General features: G+C 47.4%; 1 protein-coding gene across 3 annotated transcripts in view; it reads left to right on the top strand.

Annotated features, from left to right (window-relative positions):
* garnl3 (GTPase activating Rap/RanGAP domain like 3) overlaps positions 1-13844 on the top strand; it is a 331807-nt gene that overhangs the window by 317119 nt on the left and 844 nt on the right. For all 3 annotated transcript variants that reach the window (XM_065017302.1, XM_065017300.1, XM_065017301.1), the window contains one exon: positions 10335-10455. In XM_065017302.1, coding sequence (XP_064873374.1) covers positions 10335-10455 — 121 coding nt within the window. The remainder of the gene's footprint in view (positions 1-10334; positions 10456-13844) is intronic.

Genomic DNA, 13844 nt, shown 5'->3' with positions numbered 1-13844 from the left:
AGGCAATATCTTCCCTTGCCAGACATCGAGGGAAGAAGCGCCTTGAGTGCCTTATCCATCCCTGAATCGCACCCACATCAATCTCATCACATGCCTCTTTCATAGCCTGCACAAGAGGCCTGCGCACAAAGGGCTGCCGGTCGTATACCTTCCACCACCATGCCAAAAATAACTCTTCTATGGGGTTCAGAAATGGTGAGTATGGTGGGAGGTATTGCACAAGAAATGGTGGGTGGTCAACAAACCAGTTTTGGACTGGGGCTGCACGATGAAAGCTCATGTTGTCCCACACTACAACGTACAGGGTTCTTTGATGGTCTGCATCATTCATACGCTCTGGTGGTATGAGCATGTTGTGAAGTCTGTCCAGAAATGTGAGAATATGGGCTGTGTTGTATGGTCCAAGGTTGGCATGACGGTGGAGGACACCATTCATATTGGAGATGGCAGCGCACATTGTGATGTTCCCACCACCTTGGCCAGGAACATCTATAATGGCTCTGTGGCCAATGACGTTTCTCCCCCTTCTTCTGGTCTCTGCTAGGTTGAACCCAGCCTCATCTATAAAGATGAACTCAAGTGGGATTGCATGAGCATCCATTTCCAGTACTCCCTGAAAACAAAGAACAAAAGCAGTCAATATGGTGTTATCCAGTACGCTGGGAAACAATGTTGCGTGTAGTGTACTGCAGTCAATATGGTGTTATCCAGTACACTGGGAAACAATGTTGCGTGTAGTGTACTGCAGTCAATATGGTGTTATCCAGTACGCTGGGAAACAATGTTGCGTGTAGTGTACTGCAGTCAATATGGTGTTATCCAGTACGCTGGGAAACAATGTTGCGTGTAGTGTACTGCAGTCAATATGGTGTTACCCAGTACGCTGGGAAACAATGTTGCGTGTACTGCAGTCAATATGGTGTTATCCAGTACGCTGGGAAACAATGTTGCGTGTAGTGTACTGCAGTCAATATGGTGTTATCCAGTACGCTGGGAAACAATGTTGCGTGTAGTGTACTGCAGTCAATATGGTGTTACCCAGTACACTGGGAAACAATGTTGCGTGTAGTGTACTGCAGTCAATATGGTGTTATCCAGTACACTGGGAAACAATGCGTGTAGTGTACTGCAGTCGATATGGTGTTATCCAGTACACTGGGAAACAATGCTGCGTGTAGTGTACTGCAGTCAATATGGTGTTATCCAGTACGCTGGGAAACAATGTTGCGTGTAGTGTACTGCAGTCAATATGGTGTTATCCATTACGCTGGGAAACAATGTTGCGTGTAGTGTACTGCAGTCAATATGGTGTTATCCAGTACACTGGGAAACAATGTTGCGTGTAGTGTACTGCAGTCAATATGGTGTTATCCAGTACACTGGGAAACAATGTTGCGTGTAGTGTACTGCAGTCAATACGGTGTTATCCAGTACACTGGGAAACAATGTTGCGTGTAGTGTACTGCAGTCAATACGGTGTTATCCAGTACACTGGGAAACAATGTTGCGTGTAGTGTACTGCAGTCAATACGGTGTTATCCAGTACACTGGGAAACAATGTTGCGTGTAGTGTACTGCAGTCAATACGGTGTTATCCAGTACACTGGGAAACAATGTTGCGTGTAGTGTACTGCAGTCAATACGGTGTTATCCAGTACACTGGGAAACAATGTTGCGTGTAGTGTACTGCAGTCAATATGGTGTTATCCAGTACACTGGGAAACAATGTTGCGTGTAGTGTACTGCAGTCAATATGGTGTTATCCAGTACACTGGGAAACAATGTTGCGCGTAGTGTACTGCAGTCAATATGGTGTTATCCAGTACACTGGGAAACAATGTTGCGTGTCGTGTACTGCAGTCAATATGGTGTTATCCAGTACACTGGGAAACAATGTTGCGTGTAGTGTACTGCAGTTAATATTGTACTTACATCCACATATGCTCGTCTGACCTCTGTTTCTTTGAGAGTTTCTCTCAAACGGCACCTTATAAAGTTGTTTCATTCTGATTCGGTTTCGCTTGAGAATGCGAGCCAATGTGGACAGACTGACTCGTTGAAGGTTGTTGAATATGGTGTTGTCTTGGATGATGTGGCTTTCTGATTTCATTATTTTCCAAAGCCAAGTTTACAATGTTAGCTTCCTGTACCCCGGTGAACATTTGGCCTCTTCCCCCACCATGGTTGCGTCTCTCAGTCCTTTAGAAAAACTAAAAAACTAAAATATAGGGCTTGGACAATGCAGCCTAAAGATTTTTCCCCCACAGTAGAGTAAAATCTACAGGAAATGTGTGCAGTTAGTGTATGACATCAACCATTCATGAAGTAAACAGGTGTCACCCAACTGATACACTATGACATGGGGTGTACTACATAGTGTGAAAGAAATGTTGGTTACATACCTGTACTCCAGTCTAAATGTCCGGATGACACAGGCGACAGTAAAAGGGCTCAAGTTGGGCTGCACTCTCTGTCCAGCCTCTCACATTGTCAGCCCATGGTTGATGACATGATCAACTAAGGTTGCTCTGATTTTACTCTCTGTCCAGCCTCTCACATTGTCAGCCCATGGTTGATGACATGATCAACTAAGGTTGCTCTGATTTCACTCTCTGTCCAGCCTCTCACATTGTCAGCCACATGGTTGATGACATGATCAACTAAGGTTGCTCTGATTTCACTCTCTGTCCAGCCTCTCACATTGTCAGCCCCATGGTTGATGACATGATCAACTAAGGTTGCTCTGATTTCACTCTCTGTCCAGCCTCTCACATTGTCAGCCCCATGGTTGATGACATGATCAACTAAGGTTGCTCTGATTTCACTCTCTGTCCAGCCTCTCACATTGTCAGCCCATGGTTGATGACATGATCAACTAAGGTTGCTCTGATTTCACTCTCTGTCCAGCCTCTCACATTGTCAGCCACATGGTTGATGACATGATCAACTAAGGTTGCTCTGATTTCACTCTCTGTCCAGCCTCTCACATTGTCAGCCCCATGGTTGATGACATGATCAACTAAGGTTGCTCTGATTTCACTCTCTGTCCAGCCTCTCACATTGTCAGCCCATGGTTGATGACATGATCAACTAAGGTTGCTCTGATTTCACTCTCTGTCCAGCCTCTCACATTGTCAGCCCATGGTTGATGACATGATCAACTAAGGTTGCTCTGATTTCACTCTCTGTCCAGCCTCTCACATTGTCAGCCCATGGTTGATGACATGATCAACTAAGGTTGCTCTGATTTCACTCTCTGTCCAGCCCCTCACATTGTCAGCCCCATGGTTGATGACATGATCAACTAAGGTTGCTCTTATTTCACTCTCTGTCCAGCCCCTCACATTGTCAGCCCATGGTTGATGACATGATCAACTAAGGTTGCTCTGATTTCACTCTCTGTCCAGCCCCTCACATTGTCAGCCCATGGTTGATGACATGATCAACTAAGGTTGCTCTGATTTCACTCTCTGTCCAGCCTCTCACATTGTCAGCCCCATGGCTGATGACATGGTCAACTAAGGTTGCTCTGATTTCACTCTCTGTCCAGCCCCTCACATTGTCAGCCCATGGTTGATGACATGATCAACTAAGGTTGCTCTGATTTCACTCTCTGTCCAGCCTCTCACATTGTCAGCCCATGGTTGATGACATGATCAACTAAGGTTGCTCTGATTTCACTCTCTGTCCAGCCCCTCACATTGTCAGCCCATGGTTGATGACATGATCAACTAAGGTTGCTCTGATTTCACTCTCTGTCCAGCCCCTCACATTGTCAGCCCATGGTTGATGACATGATCAACTAAGGTTGCTCTGATTTCACTCTCTGTCCAGCCTCTCACATTGTCAGCCCCATGGCTGATGACATGGTCAACTAAGGTTGCTCTGATTTCACTCTCTGTCCAGCCCCTCACATTGTCAGCCCATGGTTGATGACATGATCAACTAAGGTTGCTCTGATTTCACTCTCTGTCCAGCCTCTCACATTGTCAGCCCATGGTTGATGACATGATCAACTAAGGTTGCTCTGATTTCACTCTCTGTCCAGCCTCTCACATTGTCAGCCCCATGGTTGATGAGATGATCAACTAAGGTTGCTCTGATTTCACTCTCTGTCCAGCCTCTCACATTGTCAGCCCCATGGTTGATGACATGATCAACTAAGGTTGCTCTGATTTCACTCTCTGTCCAGCCTCTCACATTGTCAGCCCCATGGTTGATGACATGATCAACTAAGGTTGCTCTGATTTCACTCTCTGTCCAGCCTCTCACATTGTGAGCCCCATGGTTAATGACATGATCAACTAAGGTTGCTCTGATTTCACTCTCTGTCCAGCCTCTCACATTGTCAGCCCATGGTTGATGACATGATCAACTAAGGTTGCTCTGATTTCACTCTCTGTCCAGCCTCTCACATTGTCAGCCCATGGTTGATGACATGATCAACTAAGGTTGCTCTGATTTCACTCTCTGTCCAGCCCCTCACATTGTCAGCCCCATGGTTGATGACATGATCAACTAAGGTTGCTCTGATTTCACTCTCTGTCCAGCCCCTCACATTGTCAGCCCATGGTTGATGACATGATCAACTAAGGTTGCTCTGATTTCACTCTCTGTCCAGCCCCTCACATTGTCAGCCCATGGTTGATGACATGATCAACTAAGGTTGCTCTGATTTCACTCTCTGTCCAGCCTCTCACATTGTCAGCCCCATGGCTGATGACATGGTCAACTAAGGTTGCTCTGATTTCACTCTCTGTCCAGCCTCTCACATTGTCAGCCCATGGTTGATGACATGATCAACTAAGGTTGCTCTGATTTCACTCTCTGTCCAGCCCCTCACATTGTCAGCCCATGGTTGATGACATGATCAACTAAGGTTGCTCTGATTTCACTCTCTGTCCAGCCCCTCACATTGTCAGCCCATGGTTGATGACATGATCAACTAAGGTTGCTCTGATTTCACTCTCTGTCCAGCCTCTCACATTGTCAGCCCCATGGCTGATGACATGGTCAACTAAGGTTGCTCTGATTTCACTCTCTGTCCAGCCCCTCACATTGTCAGCCCATGGTTGATGACATGATCAACTAAGGTTGCTCTGATTTCACTCTCTGTCCAGCCTCTCACATTGTCAGCCCATGGTTGATGACATGATCAACTAAGGTTGCTCTGATTTCACTCTCTGTCCAGCCTCTCACATTGTCAGCCCCATGGTTGATGAGATGATCAACTAAGGTTGCTCTGATTTCACTCTCTGTCCAGCCTCTCACATTGTCAGCCCCATGGTTGATGACATGATCAACTAAGGTTGCTCTGATTTCACTCTCTGTCCAGCCTCTCACATTGTCAGCCCCATGGTTGATGACATGATCAACTAAGGTTGCTCTGATTTCACTCTCTGTCCAGCCTCTCACATTGTGAGCCCCATGGTTAATGACATGATCAACTAAGGTTGCTCTGATTTCACTCTCTGTCCAGCCTCTCACATTGTCAGCCCCTCTGATTTCACTCTCTGTCCAGCCTCTCACATTGTCAGCCCCATGGTTGATGACATGATCAACTAAGGTTGCTCTGATTTCACTCTCTGTCCAGCCTCTCACATTGTCAGCCCCATGGTTGATGACATGATCAACTAAGGTTGCTCTGATTTCACTCTCTGTCCAGCCTCTCACATTGTGAGCCCCATGGTTAATGACATGATCAACTAAGGTTGCTCTGATTTCACTCTCTGTCCAGCCTCTCACATTGTCAGCCCCTCTGATTTCACTCTCTGTCCAGCCTCTCACATTGTCAGCCCCATGGTTGATGACATGATCAACTAAGGTTGCTCTGATTTCACTCTCTGTCCAGCCTCTCACATTGTCAGCCCATGGTTGATGACATGATCAACTAAGGTTGCTCTGATTTCACTCTCTGTCCAGCCTCTCACATTGTCAGCCCCATGGTTGATGACATGATCAACTAAGGTTGCTCTGATTTCACTCTCTGTCCAGCCTCTCACATTGTCAGCCCATGGTTGATGACATGATCAACTAAGGTTGCTCTGATTTCACTCTCTGTCCAGCCTCTCACATTGTCAGCCCCATGGTTAATGACATGATCAACTAAGGTTGCTCTGATTTCACTCTCTGTCCAGCCCCTCACATTGTCAGCCCCATGGTTGATGACATGATCAACTAAGGTTGCTCTGATTTCACTCTCTGTCCAGCCTCTCACATTGTCAGCCCCATGGTTAATGACATGATCAACTAAGGTTGCTCTGATTTCACTCTCTGTCCAGCCCCTCACATTGTCAGCCCCATGGTTGATGACATGATCAACTAAGGTTGCTCTGATTTCACTCTCTGTCCAGCCCCTCACATTGTCAGCCCCATGGTTGATGACATGGTCAACTAAGGTTGCTCTGATTTCACTCTCTGTCCAGCCCCTCACATTGTCAGCCACATGGTTAATGACATGATCAACTAAGGTTGCTCTGATTTCACTCTCTGTCCAGCCTCTCACATTGTCAGCCCCATGGTTAATGACATGATCAACTAAGGTTGCTCTGATTTCACTCTCTGTCCAGCCCCTCACATTGTCAGCCCCATGGTTGATGACATGATCAACTAAGGTTGCTCTGATTTCACTCTCTGTCCAGCCTCTCACATTGTCAGCCCCATGGTTAATGACATGATCAACTAAGGTTGCTCTGATTTCACTCTCTGTCCAGCCCCTCACATTGTCAGCCCCATGGTTGATGACATGATCAACTAAGGTTGCTCTGATTTCACTCTCTGTCCAGCCCCTCACATTGTCAGCCCCATGGTTGATGACATGGTCAACTAAGGTTGCTCTGATTTCACTCTCTGTCCAGCCCCTCACATTGTCAGCCACATGGTTAATGACATGATCAACTAAGGTTGCTCTGATTTCACTCTCTGTCCAGCCTCTCACATTGTCAGCCCCATGGCTGATGACATGATCAACTAAGGTTGCTCTGATTTCACTCTCTGTCCAGCCTCTCACATTGTCAGCCCCATGGTTAATGACATGATCAACTAAGGTTGCTCTGATTTCACTCTCTGTCCAGCCTCTCACATTGTCAGCCCCATGGTTGATGACATGATCAACTAAGGTTGCTCTGATTTCACTCTCTGTCCAGCCCCTCACATTGTCAGCCACATGGTTGATGACATGATCAACTAAGGTTGCTCTGATTTCACTCTCTGTCCAGCCTCTCACATTGTCAGCCCATGGTTAATGACATGATCAACTAAGGTTGCTCTGATTTCACTCTCTGTCCAGCCTCTCACATTGTCAGCCACATGGTTGATGACATGATCAACTAAGGTTGCTCTGATTTCACTCTCTGTCCAGCCTCTCACATTGTCAGCCCCATGGTTGATGACATGATCAACTAAGGTTGCTCTGATTTCACTCTCTGTCCAGCCTCTCACATTGTCAGCCCCATGGTTGATGACATGATCAACTAAGGTTGCTCTGATTTCACTCTCTGTCCAGCCTCTCACATTGTCAGCCCATGGTTGATGATATGATCAACTAAGGTTGCTCTGATTTCACTCTCTGTCCAGCCTCTCACATTGTCAGCCACATGGTTGATGACATGATCAACTAAGGTTGCTCTGATTTCACTCTCTGTCCAGCCTCTCACATTGTCAGCCCATGGTTGATGACATGATCAACTAAGGTTGCTCTGATTTCACTCTCTGTCCAGCCTCTCACATTGTCAGCCCCATGGTTGATGACATGATCAACTAAGGTTGCTCTGATTTCACTCTCTGTCCAGCCTCTCACATTGTCAGCCCCATGGTTGATGACATGATCAACTAAGGTTGCTCTGATTTCACTCTCTGTCCAGCCTCTCACATTGTCAGCCCCATGGTTGATGACATGATCAACTAAGGTTGCTCTGATTTCACTCTCTGTCCAGCCTCTCACATTGTCAGCCCCATGGTTGATGACATGATCAACTAAGGTTGCTCTGATTTCACTCTCTGTCCAGCCTCTCACATTGTCAGCCACATGGTTGATGACATGATCAACTAAGGTTGCTCTGATTTCACTCTCTGTCCAGCCTCTCACATTGTCAGCCCCATGGTTAATGACATGATCAACTAAGGTTGCTCTGATTTCACTCTCTGTCCAGCCCCTCACATTGTCAGCCACATGGTTGATGACATGGTCAACTAAGGTTGCTCTGATTTCACTCTCTGTCCAGCCCCTCACATTGTCAGCCACATGGTTGATGACATGATCAACTAAGGTTGCTCTGATTTCACTCTCTGTCCAGCCTCTCACATTGTCAGCCCCATGGTTAATGACATGATCAACTAAGGTTGCTCTGATTTCACTCTCTGTCCAGCCCCTCACATTGTCAGCCACATGGTTGATGACATGATCAACTAAGGTTGCTCTGATTTCACTCTCTGTCCAGCCTCTCACATTGTCAGCCCCATGGTTAATGACATGATCAACTAAGGTTGCTCTGATTTCACTCTCTGTCCAGCCCCTCACATTGTCAGCCACATGGTTGATGACATGGTCAACTAAGGTTGCTCTGATTTCACTCTCTGTCCAGCCCCTCACATTGTCAGCCACATGGTTGATGACATGATCAACTAAGGTTGCTCTGATTTCACTCTCTGTCCAGCCCCTCACATTGTCAGCCACATGGTTGATGACATGATCAACTAAGGTTGCTCTGATTTCACTCTCTGTCCAGCCTCTCACATTGTCAGCCACATGGTTGATGACATGATCAACTAAGGTTGCTCTGATTTCACTCTCTGTCCAGCCTCTCACATTGTCAGCCACATGGTTGATGACATGATCAACTAAGGTTGCTCTGATTTCACTCTCTGTCCAGCCTCTCACATTGTCAGCCACATGGTTGATGACATGATCAACTAAGGTTGCTCTGATTTCACTCTCTGTCCAGCCTCTCACATTGTCAGCCCCATGGTTGATGACATGATCAACTAAGGTTGCTCTGATTTCACTCTCTGTCCAGCCTCTCACATTGTCAGCCCATGGTTGATGACATGATCAACTAAGGTTGCTCTGATTTCATTTGAAAGTTGTTGTCTTCTTTGGCCATGAACTCCTCTACCAGCTCTACCCCTACCTCTCACTCTTCCTCCCCCTCTCATTCTCACCCTCCCTCTTCCTCTCTCTGCAACAGCTTCCATTGTTGTTGTAAAACAAAGGTGCTCACCTGTGTTCTTTTCATAGTGCTTACTTCCTGATTGAAGTGGTAACAATTAACCATTGAGGTGTTTGGCCAGGTGGCACATGTATTGACCAATTAGCTCATGTAGTGTCATTTTGAATGGCAGTGTTTTGAAATGGCAAACATGTGACTTTATGTCAGATTGTTGTGTCTTACGCAGAGAACCTTGTGCAGTGCATTTAAAAAGTGCCATTTTGAATTGCAAAATGTGTGTAAAGCAGAAAATGTGTTCAGACTATTGGAGACTTGAGAAGAGGTTTTGCTCTCTGTGTGTCAGTTTAAATAATTGTGCTGTTGCAGGTCATTTTAGTGTGTTAGCAATTGGAAAAACTGTATAACACAGCTTATGTTTCCATCTACAAGCACCTACAGGTGACAGCGACACATACAGTATATCTACTATATGTTTCCCATGAGGGAATGAAACCGTCAACCCTTGTGTTGCAAGCACACTAATCTATCTAACCCACTAGAACCATCCCAGCATACTAATCTATCTAACCCACTAGAACCATCCCAGCATACTAATCTACTGTAACCCACTAGAACCATCCCAGCATACTAATCTACTGTAACCCACTAGAACCATCCCAGCATACTAATCTACTGTAACCCACTAGAACCATCCCAGCATACTAATCTACTGTAACCCACTAGAACCATCCCAGCACACTAACCTGCTGTAACCCACTAGAACCATCCCAGCATACTAATCTACTGTAACCCACTAGAACCATCCCAGCACACTAACCTGCTGTAACCCACTAGAACCATCCCAGCATACTAATCTACTGTAACCCACTAGAACCATCCCAGCATACTAATCTACTGTAACCCACTAGAACCATCCCAGCATACTAATCTACTGTAACCCACTAGAACCATCCCAGCACACTAACCTGCTGTAACCCACTAGAACCATCCCAGCATACTAATCTACTGTAACCCACTAGAACCATTCTAAGCACCACCAGCGATTGTAATGCTATTTGTGCTCCTCCTTTCTAAGTGGTTAATTGAGCGGTTGTGTTGAGGTGGGTTCTTACTGAGTGGGCATGACATTCCCCTACTGAATGATCTTATTCTGTGTGTTCTTCCCAGGCTTGACCGAGGAGCCGAGCAGTAAGACCGACAGCAGCACGGGCAAACAGAGGAAGATGAGCAAGAAGACCACTGAGGAAGAGATAAAGGCACGAACATTGACCTCCAACAGCAGCGACAGGTGAAGGACCCATATCATCTTCAACAACTCAAAACCTAGATAGCAGCAGTGATTAGAAGTCATACATTTGGAGGGACTGCAGGCTGACTTCGGTCGTCAGTTGAATGGTGTTTCCTCCGACACATTGATGCAGCCGGCTTCCGGGTTAAGGGGACGGGTGTTAAGAAGCGCGGCTTGGCTGATCATTTGCTAACGTGAGAAAAGCACACGTACCTAGAAGTTTCTCATTTTTGTGAATGGAATAATTGTCTTGAAGTCTCATGCGGGTACTTTAAATGTATTTTTATTTTATTTAACTTGGCAAGTCAGTTAAGAACACAGAGTTTGGAAAGTTTGGCGTTTCCCTATATATTGGGAACATTTGTGGGTCAAGGAGGGCAAAGAGCATGAGCCTTTCATGGTCATTGAGCCTGTTTCTTAGCTGAGTGACAATGTTGTTGATGATCGTACTGTGTAGCTGTTGGTACTGGCCGTGAACGTCTCCTTGCATATGTGTCCTGCGCCCCCTTGGTACTCCGGTCTCACTCAGTCTCCTCGTAGATGGAATCAGACTTTCCCTTTTCCCCTCTCTGTGTTGTTGCAGAGGTCCTGCGCCCCCTTGGTACTCCGGTCTCACACACAGTGTCCTCGTAGATGGTATCCCCTCTCTGTGTTGTTGCAGAGGTCCTGCGCCCCCTTGGTACTCCGGTCTCACTCACAGTGTCCTCGTAGATGGTATCAGACTTTCCCTTTTCCCCTCTCTGTGTTGTTGCAGAGGTCCTGCGCCCCCTTGGTACTCCGGTCTCACACACAGTGTCCTCGTAGATGGAATCTGACTTTCCCTTTTCCCCTCTCTGTGTTGTTGCAGAGGTCCTGCGCCCCCTTGGTACTCCGGTCTCACACACAGTGTCCTCGTAGATGGTATCCCCTCTCTGTGTTGTTGCAGAGGTCCTGCGCCCCCTTGGTACTCCGGTCTCACTCACAGTGTCCTCGTAGATGGAATCAGACTTTCCCTTTTCCCCTCTCTGTGTTGTTGCAGAGGTCCTGCGCCCCCTTGGTACTCCGGTCTCACACACAGTGTCCTCGTAGATGGAATCTGACTTTCCCTTTTCCCCTCTCTGTGTTGTTGCAGAGGTCCTGCGCCCCCTTGGTACTCCGGTCTCACTCACAGTGTCCTCGTAGATGGAATCTGACTTTCCCTTTTCCCCTCTCTGTGTTGTTGCAGAGGTCCTGCGCCCCCTTGGTACTCCGGTCTCACACACAGTGTCCTCGTAGATGGTATCCCCTCTCTGTGTTGTTGCAGAGGTCCTGCGCCCCCTTGGTACTCCGGTCTCACTCACAGTGTCCTCATAGATGGTATCAGACTTTCCCTTTTCCCCTCTCTGTGTTGTTGCAGAGGTCCTGCGCCCCCTTGGTACTCCGGTCTCACTCACACACAGTGTCCTCGTAGATGGTATCCCCTCTCTGTGTTGTTGCAGAGGTCCTGCGCCCCCTTGGTACTCCGGTCTCACTCACAGTGTCCTCGTAGATGGTATCAGACTTTCCCTTTTCCCCTCTCTGTGTTGTTGCAGAGGTCCTGCGCCCCCTTGGTACTCCGGTCTCACACACAGTGTCCTCGTAGATGGAATCTGACTTTCCCTTTTCCCCTCTCTGTGTTGTTGCAGAGGTCCTGCGCCCCCTTGGTACTCCGGTCTCACACACAGTGTCCTTGTAGATGGTATCCCCTCTCTGTGTTGTTGCAGAGGTCCTGCGCCCCCTTGGTACTCCGTTCTCACTCACAGTGTCCTCGTAGATGGAATCAGACTTTCCCTTTTCCCCTCTCTGTGTTGTTGCAGAGGTCCTGCGCCCCCTTGGTACTCCGGTCTCACTCACAGTGTCCTCGTAGATGGTATCGGACTTTCCCTTTTCCCCTCTCTGTGTTGTTGCAGAGGTCCTGCGCCCCCTTGGTACTCCGGTCTCACTCACAGTGTCCTCGTAGATGGAATCTGACTTTCCCTTTTCCCCTCTCTGTGTTGTTGCAGAGGTCCTGCGCCCCCTTGGTACTCCGGTCTCACACACAGTGTCCTCGTAGATGGAATCTGACTTTCCCTTTCCCCTCTCTGTGTTGTTGCAGAGGTCCTGCGCCCCCTTGGTACTCCGGTCTCACTCACAGTGTCCTCGTAGATGGTATCTGACTTTCCCTTTTCCCCTCTCTGTGTTGTTGCAGAGGTCCTGCGCCCCCTTGGTACTCCGGTCTCACTCACAGTGTCCTCGTAGATGGTATCCCCTCTCTGTGTTGTTGCAGAGGTCCTGCGCCCCCTTGGTACTCCGGTCTCACTCACAGTGTCCTCGTAGATGGAATCTGACTTTCCCTTTTCCCCTCTCTGTGTTGTCGCAGAGGTCCTGCGCCCCCTTGGTACTCCGGTCTCACACACAGTGTCCTCGTAGATGGTATCCCCTCTCTGTGTTGTTGCAGAGGTCCTGCGCCCCCTTGGTACTCCGGTCTCACTCACAGTGTCCTCGTAGATGGTATCAGACTTTCCCTTTTCCCCTCTCTGTGTTGTTGCAGAGGTCCTGCGCCCCCTTGGTACTCCGGTCTCACACACAGTGTCCTCGTAGATGGTATCCCCTCTCTGTGTTGTTGCAGAGGTCCTGCGCCCCCTTGGTACTCCGGTCTCACTCACAGTGTCCTCGTAGATGGAATCTGACTTTCCCTTTTCCCCTCTCTGTGTTGTTGCAGAGGTCCTGCGCCCCCTTGGTACACCGGTCTCACTCAGTCTCCTCGTAGATGGAATCAGACTTTCCCTTTTCCCCTCTCTGTGTTGTTGCAGAGGTCGTGTGTCAAAGTGCTGACTTTGTCAAATAGGCAAAATCTTTGAAACCAGTTATTATCGGTATTGAAGAGTAGGCAATTCCAACTGTAAAGCTTTTTTTGTCAGCTCACAGCTGGTAATCCATGGATAACACTCATAATTATTAACTTGAAAATGCCTTTTAAAACTCTTTCCTCGTTGCACCAAATCAGGCAGTGCAGAAGTTGGTCTATCGGTCTGTAGAAGATTTAACTTTCATTAAAAGTTAGTCTTGAAAAGGGCGATGCTAACAATTTAGCTACCACATAGTCCTCGATTACTCTCTCTGCAGTTGCCATTGTTACATACACTCACTGCAAAAAGTTAGCCAGCTAGCTAGGCTCAAGCGTGAGAAAACAAAATAAGGCTCTGAATTAGTGACGTATAATTAGGCTCTCTAAAGAGCCTTGAAGAATCATTAAATTGTCCCACCTATTACAAGACAATTTGTGATTGGTTGAATCTACTGTCATTCCAAAATGCTGCTTTAATTGAAGTCAATGTCAATGACGTTGGCTGGTGCCTTCTAGTCAAAGCCCGAGGGCCTAGCCAATGAGAGTTGAGCCCAGCTACATTATT

Source organism: Oncorhynchus nerka, linkage group LG4 (genome assembly GCF_034236695.1).
Source record: "Oncorhynchus nerka isolate Pitt River linkage group LG4, Oner_Uvic_2.0, whole genome shotgun sequence".
Lineage (NCBI taxonomy): Eukaryota > Metazoa > Chordata > Actinopteri > Salmoniformes > Salmonidae > Oncorhynchus > Oncorhynchus nerka.
The sequence above is the reverse complement of the archived record's forward strand: the minus strand, read 5'-3'. Positions and strand labels throughout refer to the sequence as shown.